This window comes from Xylocopa sonorina, chromosome 8 (assembly GCF_050948175.1).
Source record: "Xylocopa sonorina isolate GNS202 chromosome 8, iyXylSono1_principal, whole genome shotgun sequence".
Taxonomy (NCBI): domain Eukaryota; kingdom Metazoa; phylum Arthropoda; class Insecta; order Hymenoptera; family Apidae; genus Xylocopa; species Xylocopa sonorina.
Window position 1 is genome coordinate 4,626,758 of NC_135200.1, and position 15,733 is coordinate 4,642,490.

Below are 15,733 nucleotides of genomic sequence, written 5' to 3' on the forward strand. Positions count from 1 at the left end.
AAAATCCTTAAAACTAATAACCTCATTATTTTACAGTACAAACCTTAAACGTATTGTGATCTTCTTTCATCGAACATGCGAATTATTCGCGACGCTTCAAGCACAGATATAACTTGTTACATTCGAGAATAATTAACAAATATCTAGCCAGGTTCGAGAGGCGAAACTTGGCAGAATAATAAAGACCGCCATCCCGGAGCAACTATAAATGGTCGAATGTTTGGCGCGAAAACGCAGTGCGCGCATAAGAAAAGTGGCGGACTAGGTGGAGCCATCGGCGCAGTGAAAACAGAAACCCAAACCGGTCATGGAGGCTAGTTAACGACTGTGCGCCGCGCTTGCGAATAGTAATTTCACCGAGACGTTGTGATATTTAAGCGGACGCCAGATAATCGACGGGAGGATCGCCGGTTAAAACGAAAATGGGCGCATACCTGTCTGAACCGATTACAAAGAAAGTATCGAGCGACGAGGCGGGCAAGAGTGTCGCATTCGGCGCGAGTTCCATGCAAGGCTGGCGAATTAGTCAAGAGGTAAGCTAAAACCCTCGAGCGGCCAGTGCACCGTTACCCAGTTTCGTTTCGGTCAGCGAACGGTTTGCCGGTTCACCGTTTCGCCAGGGTATTACGACATTCGTCTTCATCTATCGCAAACGTAATCCGCCTATGTCTCGAAGCGCGAAATTCGGTCTATTCGATTCGACGAGCAGCAAATACCGTGCTGGCAGTAACAAGAGCGCATCAACGTTTCGCGTGCGAACAAAACAGTACAGTTGTAAAATTTAAGTATATTCATTGTCATGGTTCAAAGTTACTTCCGAAATGAAAGTTTTTGCGATCTAAGAAGAGTTGCGTGCTCTAGGCGAGCCTAATCGCTTGTTATTGTTCCCAACGCGGATGTCCAGGATTTTATTTATTACCGTCTATATTTTCCAATTCGCAAATGGGAAAATAGCTAAACTGTTATATTTATTTTATCGATGTAGTATTCCTTATCTGTATCGGATTCATTTTTAGATCGTTGCTTTTTGGATAACAAAGCGTAACTAATTAAAAATTTTGTAAAAGATCGTGTGGAAGATTAAATTTTGTTGTTACGTGGAACGATGTTATTCTTTTTTATGTGTAATACTTCGATACGCCTTGGCGCCATTGAAAATATATTTATTTACAAATAATTACAATATCCATGTGTGCGTTAATAAAGTAGAACGTAACCTTATTGTAACATTGTATACCTGTCAATTTTAGAGTATTTGTAAAATTGTTTAGAATATCAAATATACGTGAAATGTAATACTTAAAAAACTTTTAAAGTCTAAATATTTTAACCTTTTACCACATAAACCTGAGATTCTAACAAATGTATGGTTTGATAAATTTTATATATTACAATTAAAAGAATGCTTAAAAACAAATTACAAGACAATTATTTGTAACGTGAGTTGTGTACGTTATGCAAATATATATTAACGACTGACCGCTTACATAAAAATCAAATCAATCAATTACATAGGACAGATTCTTGAGAAGAAAATAACCGATATGCATTCCTTTGCTTAATACAAAAAGCTTATTCTGCGTATTAGTTAATGCGTAATTTAAGGTTTAAGGTATATTTGTACTATATTAATTAATGTTTATTTATTTATAGGATGCTCATAATTGTTGCATAGATTTTGACGAAAATGTTTCGCTGTTTGCTGTGTACGATGGTCACGGTGGCCATGAAGTAGCAACATATTGTGCACGCAACCTGCCGGATTTTATTAAACAAACTGATGCGTATAAGAAAGGAGATATTAGGCAAGCCTTGATCGATGCCTTTTTAGGGTTTGACGCTACACTCGAAAAGCCTGAAGTAGTTAGTATCCTGAAGGAACTTGCAGGGACATCTACTTCGGACAAAAAAAAAGACGATGTAAATGAATCTGGTGCGTTTTCTTTTGTATTTTAGAATCTTCCTGCGGATAACATTCACGTATATTCTATCATTAATTATTGTATTTTGTAATTATTATTCTATTCCACCTATTTCTTTGTACAAAGATATATTCAGTTAAGTTATCTTGATACATTATATTGCATATAGATGAAGAAGAGAATGTTAATAATCTTTGTATGGAGGCAACAATGCCACTGGAAGAAGTAATGGCCAAATACCAGTCGGAATCGAATCCTAACGTAAAAAACTTGAAAAATGAAAAATGTAATAAACGCGCGTGTTCCGCGAGTCCTTATTTACGCGGTCGACGAGGTAAAGAGAAAGCAAGTTCATCGTCGTCTGGTGCAGGTTGTTCATCGTCGTCGTCCTCGTGGAACACAAACGAAACAGATGTGAGTAGTTCCAGCCAACAATGTGGATCAGCTTTGTCCAGTACGATGGAGAGAAAAGACTCGGAGTGTCCTGGGAGTAACGAGGCCGAACAAGTTCTGGATTCGACAACAAGTAATGGAAACGCGCATGCATCTCCGCCAGTAGGATCAACGGCGGATGTGGAAACAACGAAAAGTGCAGACATGCCCGATAGCTCTGAAGACGTGAACACGAAAGTTACGAGCCCTGGCAAAGTAACATGTACACAATCAAACGCGAACGAGGTGGAAGTAAATGGCGCGCAATCAAAACGGATCGAAGATGCGGATAGCAGTAAAGGCGGCGGTGATAACGTATCAAGCAGTTCGTGTACGCCGGTAGAAAACGGTGACGCAGGGCAACAGGAACGAATAACCAGTACTGGCAGAAGAAGAATTCAACCTGTTACTTTGTATCATACTCTTTTGAAGAAAGATAACGAGGATTCTGAAGAAGACGACGATGACGACGAGAACGATGAAACATTTGATGGCGTTCCAGAAAGGTAAGGAAGATTGAACGAATAGAACTTTTCTCTGTATTATCACCATCAAATAACATTGCATAATGTTTTTCTGTTATGCAGTTTTAGCGACGAGGATGATGTAGAAGATATCGACGAAGACGAAAGTGATGAAGACGAAGATGAGGAAGATGAAGACGGAGATGGTAATGTCGACGATGACTTTGACACTACTGACATGATGGACACAGAAGAGGTATAATAATTAAATATGTGCAAAAACATAATTTTCAGACAATTCAATTATTTAAATCAAAAATATGCAATTTTTGCATACGTAGTAGATAATGTCAATTATTTATTTATACAGCCAGGTTACGATAGTGGATGCACTGCAGTGGTTGCAGTGTTAAAAGGCAACGAATTATATGTGGCAAATGCTGGAGATTCTCGTTGTGTTTTATGTAGAGATGGTCAAGCTGTTGAACTTAGTTTGGATCACAAACCTGAAGATAAACCAGAAATGGAACGTATAGTAAAGGCAGGTGGGAAAGTTACAGCTGATGGCAGAGTGAATGGTGGTCTTAATTTATCAAGGGCACTTGGGGACCATGCTTACAAACAAAATGCAGAGCTACCACCACAAGAGCAAATGATCTCTGCACTTCCAGATGTAAGGCATATCACAATCGAACCTGAAAAAGATGAGTTTATGGTGCTTGCTTGTGATGGTATTTGGAACTTTATGTCAAGTCAAGATGTTGTTCAATTTATCCACTCTCGTTTGACACAAAATTACAACAAGTTATCAAACATCTGCGAAGAGGTACAAAATATAATTGATTACTCTTTTTACCTTATTTTAATATAAGAAGGAGACTAACGTTGCAAAATATTGTTAACTACATCCCTGTTTCTATTTTCTACAGCTACTACCGTTAACATATTATTTTTGCAACAATAGTGTAATATATGAAACATATATTATTTACTAAGTAAAAATATGTGTAATGTTTCAGTTATTCGACCACTGTCTTGCACCTGACACCGGTGGAGATGGTACAGGATGTGACAATATGACAGCTGTAATAGTGCGATTCAATCCACCGACTGATGCCGTAACAAATAGTACTGTCGCCGAAGTATGTACCGCTAAAAGATCATTGTCACCACCTATTCCTGCGGAAGAAAGTAACGAATGTGTTATTCAGGAGGATGCAATGAATTCATGTAAACGTCTCAAGACCGAAGCGACTATGTGAGAGTTGTGTTAAATGTTATGAACTGTTACAATCTCTGGAAACAGACGAGTGAATGTGAATTTATGTAAAATTATGTAATTCTATAGAACTGTGAATTTTTAACGGATACTCGATGATAATCGATACCAGTTACTTCAAATAACATGTAAAGTATGTTAGTGCTGGCTATTGGTGGCAGACTGATAAATTGGAGCATATGAGGATGATATTTTGCTGTTAATATCTTAACAGTAGACATCTAGTTTGATATGAATAAACGATATTCTTTCGTCTTGACTAGCAAAAGCAAATGATTTTCAAAACTATGTCACTGTTTCATTGCATCTGTTATTAATAGGTAGCGTACTGTTACGGTCTAATATTTTGATAACATCATGTACAAAATATGTAAGACAGTCGTATAAACATAATTCTGTACAATTAACAAAATAATAGATATCTCACTTTATAAGTACTTTCTATGGTAACGATAAGGATATAGATGGTAAGTATAAATAAAATCAATCTAAAATCATTTACACTAAGTCAGAGCCTCGTAAGATTTCAAATATAATTATTAGGTACCATAAGGTTAAATTAAAAATAAATTTGGGATTAAGTTCTACATTTTTCGAACGACTAAGCATCTTCAATTATTTCATCCCTCTATAGAACAGGACTTAATTGTGCATCATCCCATTTGCTCCATTTAACATTAATAAAATATACTCTGAGTTTTTAGATAACATCCATGGTAGATATGTAATTGTACATATTTATAAAAATTTAGACTATAGGATTTATATTTGTAATTCAACACGATACCATTTCTTATTTTTACGAAATAAAGTTTATTTTTGAATCCCTGGGTATAGTGGTTGAATGGATGGGTGTGCGAGTAGTCTTAAAATGTGTAAACTGTATTGCGTAACTAAGACAATTGTGCGTTACGCGTTGCTAATTTGTGATCTTGTGCTAAAAATATTGTTAAAGTGGTACTGTGTTACATGGAATACTACCCACTTAAAATATTCAAAATTTCTTTTTTCCAATTTCTCACAGCATCAAACGTTTAGTCTCTGGTAACTTGAAGAGCAGTATTTGTTGAAGAAAAAAGATACGATAAAATTATAGATTAAATTTAAAGATATACAAACGCAAACAATTTAATAAGATGTATTAAAAAGCAAAGTAATTTATCCTAAGAAATATGTAAAAATGTGAGGGTGAGAAAATTATTTAAATTATTTATATGTTTTTAAGAAATACATACTTTCTTTCAATGCAAATTATTATATCTACGTTATGTGCTTGCATGATTTCTCATTTTATACGACTAATTGACTTCGTTTTTCTATACAAGTACCGTACATAAGTAAGGAACATTTTTAATAACTAAACTATAAACACAACTTCACGATTATTTTTCTCGCATTCACGGTTTCATTATATCATTATTTGATCAAAACATGAATACACGATACTTGCAAAGCATACAAAAAGCTTATATTTAGTAAAGTAATATAATTCTTAGATAACTAATTAATATAAACGGATCACCTACGATGTCTTTAAGATTGCTTCACGTTTTGTATCGTTATTCATCTTTTACAATTGCTCAGATGTAATTGCGGCTGTTTGTAGACAGTAAAACTATACGAAGAGAAGTGTTTATAGTTATAAAAAAGAAAGAAAGCAATCATAGGTTTTACGGAAAAGAGCAAACAATGTAATTGTCGAAAATGATAATTAACGTATGAATATTAGAAATAGTACATAGAATGATTCAGAATTAACTGATGTGCCTTTCTGATTCAGGGGTTGAGAACCTTCGCAGTATGTGTGTACATTTGATGCCGTCTTATTAAGAAGGGTTTAAACTCCGACACTGTCTTAAAACTGCAAACTTCGTCATTAAACTTATGTATAAATATCCTGTTTCATAATATATGTCGCTCTAATTATCTTCGCTACTTTTATTCGTCTCCCATTGCGATTAGTTTTGCATATGTACACGTAGTCCTACGTCGAGGTGAGCTCAACATTTTTTATTCAACTTGTTTTTAATAATAATGAAAAGTCTGGTAATATCTACCAGCATACAAATTAGAGAACAAGATACGCCAAGCTCGTTCATAAACCGTGCGTACTGCGGAGCTCTATATAATAGATCTTTGGACTATAAATGGTTGAACATAAACTAACATTTTAGTTCACTGTTAATTGTTCAATAGTTTCCAATTGTTCCATTTCAATTTTTTTCAAGGAATCGTATTGTATACGAAGCCTTTCAAGTTCCATAGACTTTTCGACGATCTCCGCCTACAATTAACACATGCGACAGATAATTATAATTTTTTTGATGTTTCATCATTTCTGACAAATATTCTTTTACATGATAAGATAGTGTTAATTTAAAAAAAAACCTGAATTTGTTGCTTCTGAGCGTCCCTTTCTTTCGCGAAGGAACGAAGTAAGTTTCGAGTTCCAATGGCTTTCATTTTCTCTTTCTCCACTTGATTTGCCATTCGATCTATTATTTGTAAAAATTCATCGCATTTCGTGTGAAATTCAGTAATCTCTAAGGAATAAAGGGCATAAATATTTAATCGTGTGAAAGAAGAAAACTTTGGAATAAGTATTCGAGAACAATAGTTTAATCATTCCGTGATCCAGTCACGAGATTAAAACTGTATGCCGAGTATATAAACACAAAATGCGACATATATTTCCAATTGGGGTACTATACATATATGTAGGGTAAACATTTTGACTATAATATTCATTTAAATATATAAAGACACGTGTTTAAAGAAATGCTTATTTTTTAAACAAATTGCTTCTAATGAAACAAGCAAATCCTTAAGTAATAACAATGCGAAAATAGGAAAATTATATAGCTAAAACGAATCGTTTAATTTAACAATTAAATGATGTACAACAAGTTTTAAATCATTAGAAGAGACGGTCCTTTTAAAACTTTAATCAAAATACTATCGAAAGGCGGCAATGTAGATGGCAGCAATTACTGTAAGGAAGGATGTGCAAGCATTTGTTTTGTATGCTCCGCATACCACTTATTTAACTACCCTTAAAACCACGAAAGAATAAAACGTTAACAGGGTAAGTCTATTGATAAATATCGTAAAAATACTATCACGTCGAGATTCTACATACACGCGAATAGCATAATTACAGATCATTATCCGTAATTGTGCTGATTCCCTTAGAACTCACTCGAAATGAAATTCTGACATTCCTCGTTAAGCTTATTCGTCTGATTTGCCACTTCCGGTTCCAATACACGAATCTTACTTAAATCATCGACATAAATCCCGTACTTTGCCAAAGGATCAGCCATTTTCTTAAATAAACAAACGATCGACTCTCTCGCGTGTAGTCGCGCTTGCGCGTATCCTTAGCTAGTCGTCGTTTCTTCGTGCTAGTCACTCACCAAAATGGGAGTACGATAGGGTGTATTTTTTTTTTTTTTTTCCCCTCTCAACAAGTCGCGGGACACAAAAAGGACGTGAATCGTGCTACATGGCAACGTAATAATATCCAAGATGGGATTAATAAATGTCACATGAACTATATGTTTATTGGTTATCGTTCGTTGCTCGCGTTGTCACTCGCCAGACACAACGCTTCGTCCTTAGCTACGCTGTATCATCGATTTGACATTTAGAAATCGGTGCAGCTACTCGTTTCAATATTTATTGTCGTTGTTATCTCGCGTTTTGATACACGTCGGCGTTGTCGGTCGTTATGTCTGGGAATCACAAAGCGGGAATTAAGTATCCCTCGGAGTATGTCAAGCTCAATATCGGCGGTTCCTTACACTACACTACTTTAGGCACGCTCCAAAAACATGACACTATGCTACGTGCTATGTTTAGTGGCCGTATGGAAATTCTCACAGATCCTGAAGGTGACATTTTTTTTATAGCGATTAAATTATTCGCGTAGCGATTAATTTATACATTACTTTATCTATTTAAACTGTACAATTTGGTACAACCTTCGGCTGAACTCTAAGCGTAAAGAATTGTATCGCTCAGTTTTCATCAATATCGAATGAAGATTTCTCCTATAATATTAACAGTTCGGATTGTATAACTATATAGTTGGCGATCATTTTTAACTGTACAGGTAACGTGAATTTATTCGCAGGGTGGATATTGATAGATAGGTGTGGAAAACATTTTGGAACGATATTGAATTTCTTACGAGACGGTTCAGTTCCATTACCAGAGAGTACAAAAGAGATGGCGGAATTACTTGCAGAGGCAAAGTATTATTGCATCAGCGAGCTAGCGGAGTCTTGCGAACAAGCGCTTCTTCGAAAGGAGAGAGAAGCAGAACCTATTTGTAGAATTCCGCTTATCACTTCTCAAAAAGAGGAGCAATTATTAATTAGCACCACTACTAAACCAGTAGTAAAGCTGCTCGTTAATAGGCATAATAATAAATATTCGTACACAAGGTGATAATATGTATTTAGTAGAAATCTCAGTATACAGAATGCGAGAAAAGAACAAATGAGTCTAAGAAATCTTATCTTTGCAGTACATCAGATGACAATCTATTAAAAAACATAGAATTGTTTGACAAAATGTCTCTTAGATTCGGTCGTAGAGTACTGTTTATCAAAGATGTGATTGGCTCCAGTGAAATTTGTTGTTGGACATTTTATGGTCATGGTCGAAAAGTTGCGGAAGTTTGCTGTCACTCCATCGTTTATACAACTGACAAGAAACACACAAAGGTAACGTCAAATGCGTATATATGTTTAATTTAATGTTAGTCAATTATGTGTTTGCAAGGACGCGTAATACCTCATTTAAATTAACGAAATTGCATTTACAAATTAAATAAAGTTAAAACGATTTGTAGTTGGCTTAAAACTCGAAAGAAACTTGAACGTATATTTCAAGTCTAGTAAGTAATAGATTTGCTAGGTAGTTAAAGCGATATAAGTTTCTTAAATTCAAGTAACTTGATTGATCTGAACAAGGCTTAACATGTGATTAGAAATAACAGCTAACTGAAATGTAAAAATTTAACTCGTAACAGGTTGAGTTCCCAGAAGCAAGAATTTATGAAGAAACATTAAATATTTTGTTATACGAACATCGAAATGGTCCTGATCAAGAATTAATGCAAGCAACGTCGTCGCGCGGTGCTGTCAGTGGTGCACCACCTTGTACATCAGATGAAGAAGAGGGTGAGCGTTCAGGCTTGGCTCGCCTTCGCTTCAACAAACAAAACACCAACTGACCCGAACTTGTCTCCTTTTCTCCTACCGATCCAACAACCCTTAGCGTTGTTCGTGTCTGCGCCCTTAAAACGCGAGCCAATATGAAGTAAAAAGGGGTAAAAAGGGGACTTGAACAAAATCTCATATGTATATATGTATATATACATACATTTGGTCTTGTAGCATATACATTGTATGTGTATATACATATATATATGAATGTGTACACGTTTCATTTTCTATTACATGAAACAGTAAAATGAGTAATATCATTAGAATTCATTGTATAATGAACTATCACTAAGTTTCACATCGCAGTCTTATATTTTCTTGTTGTAAATATCTTACACACATACACGCATACATACACACATCCTAATTATATCACATATCTGGGATCATTTACAGACATTTTATTTTAAAATAGAATGACAAATTTATCTTGAATTTATTCATACTTATAGGGTGTAGAGCTACATATAAAAGAATGTACGAATATATTTCCTTATTTTCTTATTTTCATGTCATAAATTTGAAAATAAGAATATTTAAAAGAGCAAAGATGCGAGTACTATTTATGTGCCAAATGTTTGTGTCAGAATTAAATCGAGAATAAGTCGAAGTTGCCATTCTATGACTGATGGAATTATTTACTATCTTATACTCTATAACAACTTTTAAGCAGTTATTCTGTTAGAGTATTACACTGTATGAAAAACCTTGCACAACATAGGACTGCATTGTTACCTGTTATAAGTATTATTATTAATCTACTACTATATTATTATTGTGGTTATTACTATTATATTTCATTATGATTATTATTATAACTGCTATAATTATAAATTTGACATGTTTATATTTTTTTTACAGAACAAAATTTTATGTGTCAATAAATTAATGAAATAGATAATGTGTTTGAGTGCATTTTTTAACTTATAAATTCTATTAAACTGCTTAAAGGATGATGTGGAGTAAACACTGCCAGTAAAGTAACTACAACAGAGTATATTAAAACAGTCTCAAATAACTTAAAAATTCAATCTTTTGATTACAAATGTTAATTCTTTGTTATGATTAAGACAGTCACTTCCATAAGCGTATAAGCTTTGTGTTAATTTCTGCATATCATTCCAAAAATGTGGTACATTTTTTCATATTAATGCCTTTTATTTTATTTACTTCATTCACAAAAATCAATATATTATAATTCAGTGAACACTGCAAATTAATATATACTTTTTAATATGGTGCAAACTCCTATATATTTAATCAAGGGACCATGTGTATTCCAATTTCGTATCTACAGTTATATTTTGCTGTAGAAGAGCATTCATATAAAGATTGTACATTAGTCCTTGAATTATTCAATTATTGAGTTCAAAACTCATATTTTATTCTCCCGCATACAAGACGATATTTATGTGAATACATTATTATAGTAATATAAAAGAACAATACAAGGTATCGTACAGAAAGAAGTTTAAGTTGCTATAATTTTATGTAAAAAAAAGAAAAAATTTCGAAATTGTAAGTAGTGAATGTGATTCATATTTCGTATTTATTATAAATCGCCGTAGTTGATAGAATTATGTATTATGTAAGTTAAGGCAAATGCAATATATATTATGTTAATCAAAACATTATTGCTGCTTGAATTTTTCAACCTCACAGTAGAGCACGGTTTTAACGACCTTCTTTGTCAGGTAAAAACGACACGAACTATAACATCTGTTCAATTGTGTGTGCAGTATAAAATTAATAGAATTAGTCGCCTTGAAAAACTAAGTTGAAAATTGTACTGATTATTTATGTTTTCTTTCAGGAAACTAGTACATCCCGTCAAAATACATAGGCTAGCCACGGTCTTCTTATTAAATCGACGAAATTTCTAATTTAGCCACATTGTACAAGCCAGCAATATTTTGTTTTACAATTGTTAAAAAAATATATAAAAGTTTTTGTCTTGTATTCGGGTGAATTGATTACCTCTTAAAATTTGATTCTAAGAGACTATAGCTGATATAATCAATTAATTGAAAACTTCAGAGTTTATCTAGTTACTATTAAAGTAACAAAGTATCTTCATTTCTGTTGCTTAAAAATGCGTACTTAATTTTCTTTTGAACTTCCAAAATGATGTGTTGAAGGTATACAGTATTGTATATGAGTTTGCAAACTTGCCGTATTAAATGTATTATATGTACAATTATGAAAAAAGTATGAAATGTAGTATTAAGTAAAAATTAAATATTCAATTTTATCTACTGGATGTAAATGTCCCTGATGCATGTGTAAATAATATTATTGTTATAAAAGAAACAATGATAATATTATATTTGATAACACTCTATAACAAATACATTAAACAATAGCTTTCATGTGGATCTAGATTTAAGTAACATTAATATCATAATTCACATTTTAACAAATTATTTATGCCTATTTCTATAAAACTTATTATTTATATATATATTTTATATATATATATATATATATATATATATATATAATATATATATTATATATATATATATATTATAATTACTAGAAAAGACTGATTTGTGAACAAATTTTCATCAATCTTATTCAAGAAAGATACTTCTATAAAATATAAAAATCCAACATTCTATGGCTCTTACTGAATGTAGAAAATAATTAATATGAAACTTGTGAACACTAATTTGTTTCGAGTAAATATAAATTACATTGAACCAATTTCAAATACTTTATATCATAAAAATATTAGTATTATATTGTGATATTATACATATATAAAAACCAGAAGTGTGTGAACAATAAAATTAATATATTATACTTATACATAGTGAAATCCATTATTTATATTAAAATGATTCTTCTAGACAGTGATATTTTATCATTATGAAAATATATATTTTCTTATTAGATACTACTTTTATTATTACATGAATCTAATCAGCTGTAATTCATTGAGTATATTTTTCAAAATACATGTTGCAAACAACAACAGCATAATGGTAACATTTAACTATTATTCCTTTAATTCTTTATTATTATTATTCATATCTTATCTAATCAGAATAAAGAAGACTAAATAACTAATATACAACATTTATAAGTTAATATTTAATCTTGTTTTTGGATTGAGTTATGTACAACATAACATTGTCACAGTAAAAGCACTGTGATGTTACTTGTGCCATGTGACATCATTTCCATAGCTATCCATATTTCCCGCTTTAGAGGTAAGAGAGAGAAAGGTGCTATAAGAAAGAGTGAGACAGATGATACCAACCTTACTTAAAAACCCCTGGTGCCATCTCTGTGAAAAGTGCTCAAACTGGTCGCTCAGCGTTATCGACAGCGAAGTGAACTACTGGAGCGCTAGCGCCATCTCTTGGAGAAATACTGAAACTAGTCAGGCATTAGTTTCAGTACTTTACGCAGAGATGGCGTTAGTAGTTCTTGAGTAGTTCACTTCGCTGTCGATAACGCTGAGCGACCAGTTTGAGCACTTTTCACAGAGATGGCACCAGGGGTTCTTAAGTAAGGTTGGTATCATCTGTCTCACTCTTTCTTATAGCTTTCTTATATATCTTTCTCTCTCTTACCTCTAAAGCGAGAAATATACAATTAAATTACAAAACCATCAGATCTCAGCAAATGTTCAACATATTGAGTATTGAGTATTTTGGTTGTTGTTAGTCAATAATTATAGGTACTGAAAGCCATATATACATGTATATTTTTTTAATTCGTTATAAAAATTATGTATATAATATGTATAATACAGATACATATGCATACAAAAATTATAACATATGTAAGTTTATTATTTTTGCAGGTAAATTTACTTTAAACATAAAAATCTACTTGTAATGGATTTTTGAAATTCTATATACTTCATGTTCACCAACACTATAGTTTTTATACCAACGTAGTAGTTTGGAAACACTCGTAATACACCACAGCATGCGTTGATTCTCCATATTTTATACTTTGACGTTTCGAGCAGCACAGACTTTTAATAAAATGGGTAAGACGAAAGATATAAGTTCAGACGAAGATATAACTTTAGGTATGATTTTCTGTGTGCTGAAAGATTAAGCTTTGGTTTGTGTAGTGATGAAAATATTTATTAATTGCTTCTTTTTGTCGATTGCATCGCTGGGGTTAGCGAAACGCTTTTAAGATAGGCTACTCGATGAAGCGACCTCAACGTCGAATAATTACAATGGCGCTTTACGAAATATGTATCGCGGCAAATTTTAAAATTCTTGTATATACATATATATTTATATTTACTATTAATTAATACTTAATTTCTGTTCTGACGTATGGTATAATTCGTAGAAACCAATGAAGTATCTCCACAAAAACGACATAAGAAGCATAAGCATAAAAAGCATAAAAAGAAGAAAACCACTCATGATACTGATAGTTTTAATGAAATTGCTGGTGAAGTGGAGAAAAAGAAAACATTTAGAGTTAAGGTGAAAAAAGATGACGATAAGAGGTAGGTAATGTTGTGTATTGCTTATCGTTATTACTTACAATATTCAAAGTATTATGAATAAGTATAACGTACTTGTAATAACATATTTTGTAGTTTGGAAAAGCCTCGTGAAAAAATACAGAAACCTTCGAATCTTAGTATAGCAGGTTCAAGTACTGCACCATCGCCAAAGGCTGCGACAAAGAAAAAAGTTCCAAAGGGTAGTAAAGGTAAAGATAGTGGTACAAGTAGCGAAGAAGAACGGTGGCTTGATGCAATCGAATCTGGAAAACTTGAAGAGGTAAATGACTATTATTAGTAATTCTAATATTTATCGTGTTGCAAATATTTTTTGTTCAATATAAATTAAATACATGTTCCATTTTAGGTTGACGATGAATTGAAAAAAATTAAACCAAAGGATCCAAAATTAATGACAGCACGACAGAGAGCTATGTTTGAGAGGAAAACTGATACAGAGCCAAATCCAGCTGTTGAACAACTCATGTCTTTACCAACCGGATATAAAGAAAAAGTTATGACTGCTGAAGCTATACAGAAAGCTGCTCTTAAGTCATTAAAAAGAAAACAGCTTGCTGATGAAAAGAGAGAAAAAGATAAGGTAACGTAATCATGTTATGTTACTCTCTAAACTTCTGTTTCCTACTATGACTTGTTTTATGGGATAAAAACAACATGTAAATATTGTTAATTATATAAAATTATACTTTTACTTTCGTAGAAAAAAACGATGGAAAGGTTATTAAAGAAACAAGAATCTAAAGCCTCTAAAGTAATTAGTAAAGGAAAGCCTTCTAGAAGGCAAGTTCCTTTAGTTACATATCGTTTAACGCTTGAGGGAAGTTCGATATCTCTGCCACCTGGGGAAGATTTTCCATTGCAGTCTTCAAAAGAGTAAGTAAAAATTATTAATATTTTCCAAGACATTTTGTTTAAAACCTTGTGGAATTATATATAATGTCATTTCATTTTTTCCAGGAAAGAACCACCAGTACAAATCCTTTGCGGTGTAAATCAATGTAAAAATCCTAAAAAATATTCATGTTCGAAAACTGGAGTACCTTTATGCAGTTTAGAATGCTATAAAACTAATCTATCTGTGTCTACATAATATGTACATATTAGTTACATTTTAATACATTCAATTAATTTTTTTAGATTCATCTAATTTACAATTATGAAATTTAATTTATTTTCTTATTTAAAGAAAATTCTTTGCTTTTACAAATTTAATTAACGCATTGTCCAAATAAGTTCAAATTTATCAGTATTATGCAACAATACACATTGCATGTTTATACATATACTGTTCTTGAGTTTCTTAAAAAAAGAAACAGAAGCTAAATACTATTACGTACATAAAATTATTTTTTGAACAAATTAAAAATAGAATGCATAGGAAAGTGCAATTCCAAATATTATTCTTAGATGGTTGTCACAGATAATGTGTAAATAATTTTGTACATATTATTATGTAATTATTTCATTGTTGTATTTGAGATATAAACTTGTAATATTCCAATTTTTACAATTGAAAAACTCTATGCACAAGCCAGCTAACTCTGTTTATTCAAATGTTACAGCATCACCAAAAGAAAAAACAAATTTTCCATAATATAAATTAAACAATATTTTTAATGAAAATTGTTGAAATATCTAAGGATCGTTTTTGGTCAACATATTATTGAATAAAGTAATAGCTTGTACGTAATATCCATTTAAAAATGCACTAGAAAATGAATCTTCGACGAAAGATGGAAACGAGCGGCTTTTGCATCGAACTCGTCGATTTACTCGTCGATATATATATTTTTTAAATAAAACAAGCAGGAAGCTCAAGTACCATTTATTTATTGTACATAAAAATTAATATTTATATTCGAAATTATGAATACCGACTAAATCGGAAAAATTCA

The 15,733-nt window shown here is 32.3% G+C and overlaps 4 protein-coding genes across 7 annotated transcripts; 3 read left to right on the forward strand and 1 right to left on the reverse strand.

Moving 5' to 3' along the window:
- Positions 1–268: 268 nt before the first annotated feature.
- Positions 269–5,992, forward strand: LOC143426334 (protein phosphatase 1G). Of its 2 annotated transcripts, XM_076899716.1 has the most exons (7): positions 269–533; positions 1,654–1,933; positions 2,092–2,208; positions 2,293–2,860; positions 2,942–3,074; positions 3,189–3,644; positions 3,838–5,992. In XM_076899716.1, exons 1-7 carry the CDS (start codon positions 423–425, stop codon positions 4,078–4,080), a joined length of 1,908 nt encoding a protein of 635 aa, XP_076755831.1. In that variant the 5' UTR covers positions 269–422; the 3' UTR covers positions 4,081–5,992. The 2 variants fall into 2 exon arrangements, with proteins under 2 accessions (XP_076755831.1, XP_076755830.1); XM_076899715.1 differs by having other exon boundaries at positions 2,092–2,860.
- A 264-nt stretch (positions 5,993–6,256) lies between these two features.
- Ift20 (intraflagellar transport 20) lies at positions 6,257–7,428 on the reverse strand. The gene is made up of 3 exons (XM_076898922.1): positions 7,297–7,428; positions 6,486–6,640; positions 6,257–6,381 (listed from the first exon to the last, which is right to left on the reverse strand). The coding sequence occupies exons 1-3, from the start codon at positions 7,418–7,420 to the stop codon at positions 6,268–6,270; spliced, it is 393 nt and encodes a 130-aa protein (XP_076755037.1). The 5' UTR covers positions 7,421–7,428; the 3' UTR covers positions 6,257–6,267.
- A 397-nt stretch (positions 7,429–7,825) lies between these two features.
- On the forward strand, positions 7,826–11,417 carry LOC143425869 (BTB/POZ domain-containing adapter for CUL3-mediated RhoA degradation protein 3). Of its 2 annotated transcripts, XM_076898921.1 has the most exons (5): positions 7,826–7,990; positions 8,233–8,545; positions 8,629–8,827; positions 9,136–9,286; positions 11,145–11,417. In XM_076898921.1, exons 1-5 carry the CDS (start codon positions 7,828–7,830, stop codon positions 11,150–11,152), a joined length of 834 nt encoding a protein of 277 aa, XP_076755036.1. In that variant the 5' UTR covers positions 7,826–7,827; the 3' UTR covers positions 11,153–11,417. The 2 variants fall into 2 exon arrangements, with proteins under 2 accessions (XP_076755036.1, XP_076755035.1); XM_076898920.1 differs by lacking the exon at positions 11,145–11,417 and having other exon boundaries at positions 9,136–10,960.
- A 1,810-nt stretch (positions 11,418–13,227) lies between these two features.
- On the forward strand, positions 13,228–15,656 carry LOC143425864 (INO80 complex subunit B). 2 transcript variants are annotated; one of them, XM_076898911.1, is made up of 6 exons: positions 13,228–13,337; positions 13,655–13,817; positions 13,911–14,097; positions 14,185–14,418; positions 14,539–14,711; positions 14,796–15,656. In XM_076898911.1, the coding sequence occupies exons 1-6, from the start codon at positions 13,334–13,336 to the stop codon at positions 14,926–14,928; spliced, it is 894 nt and encodes a 297-aa protein (XP_076755026.1). In that variant the 5' UTR covers positions 13,228–13,333; the 3' UTR covers positions 14,929–15,656. The 2 variants fall into 2 exon arrangements, with proteins under 2 accessions (XP_076755026.1, XP_076755025.1); XM_076898910.1 differs by having other exon boundaries at positions 13,238–13,379.
- Positions 15,657–15,733: the final 77 nt, after the last annotated feature.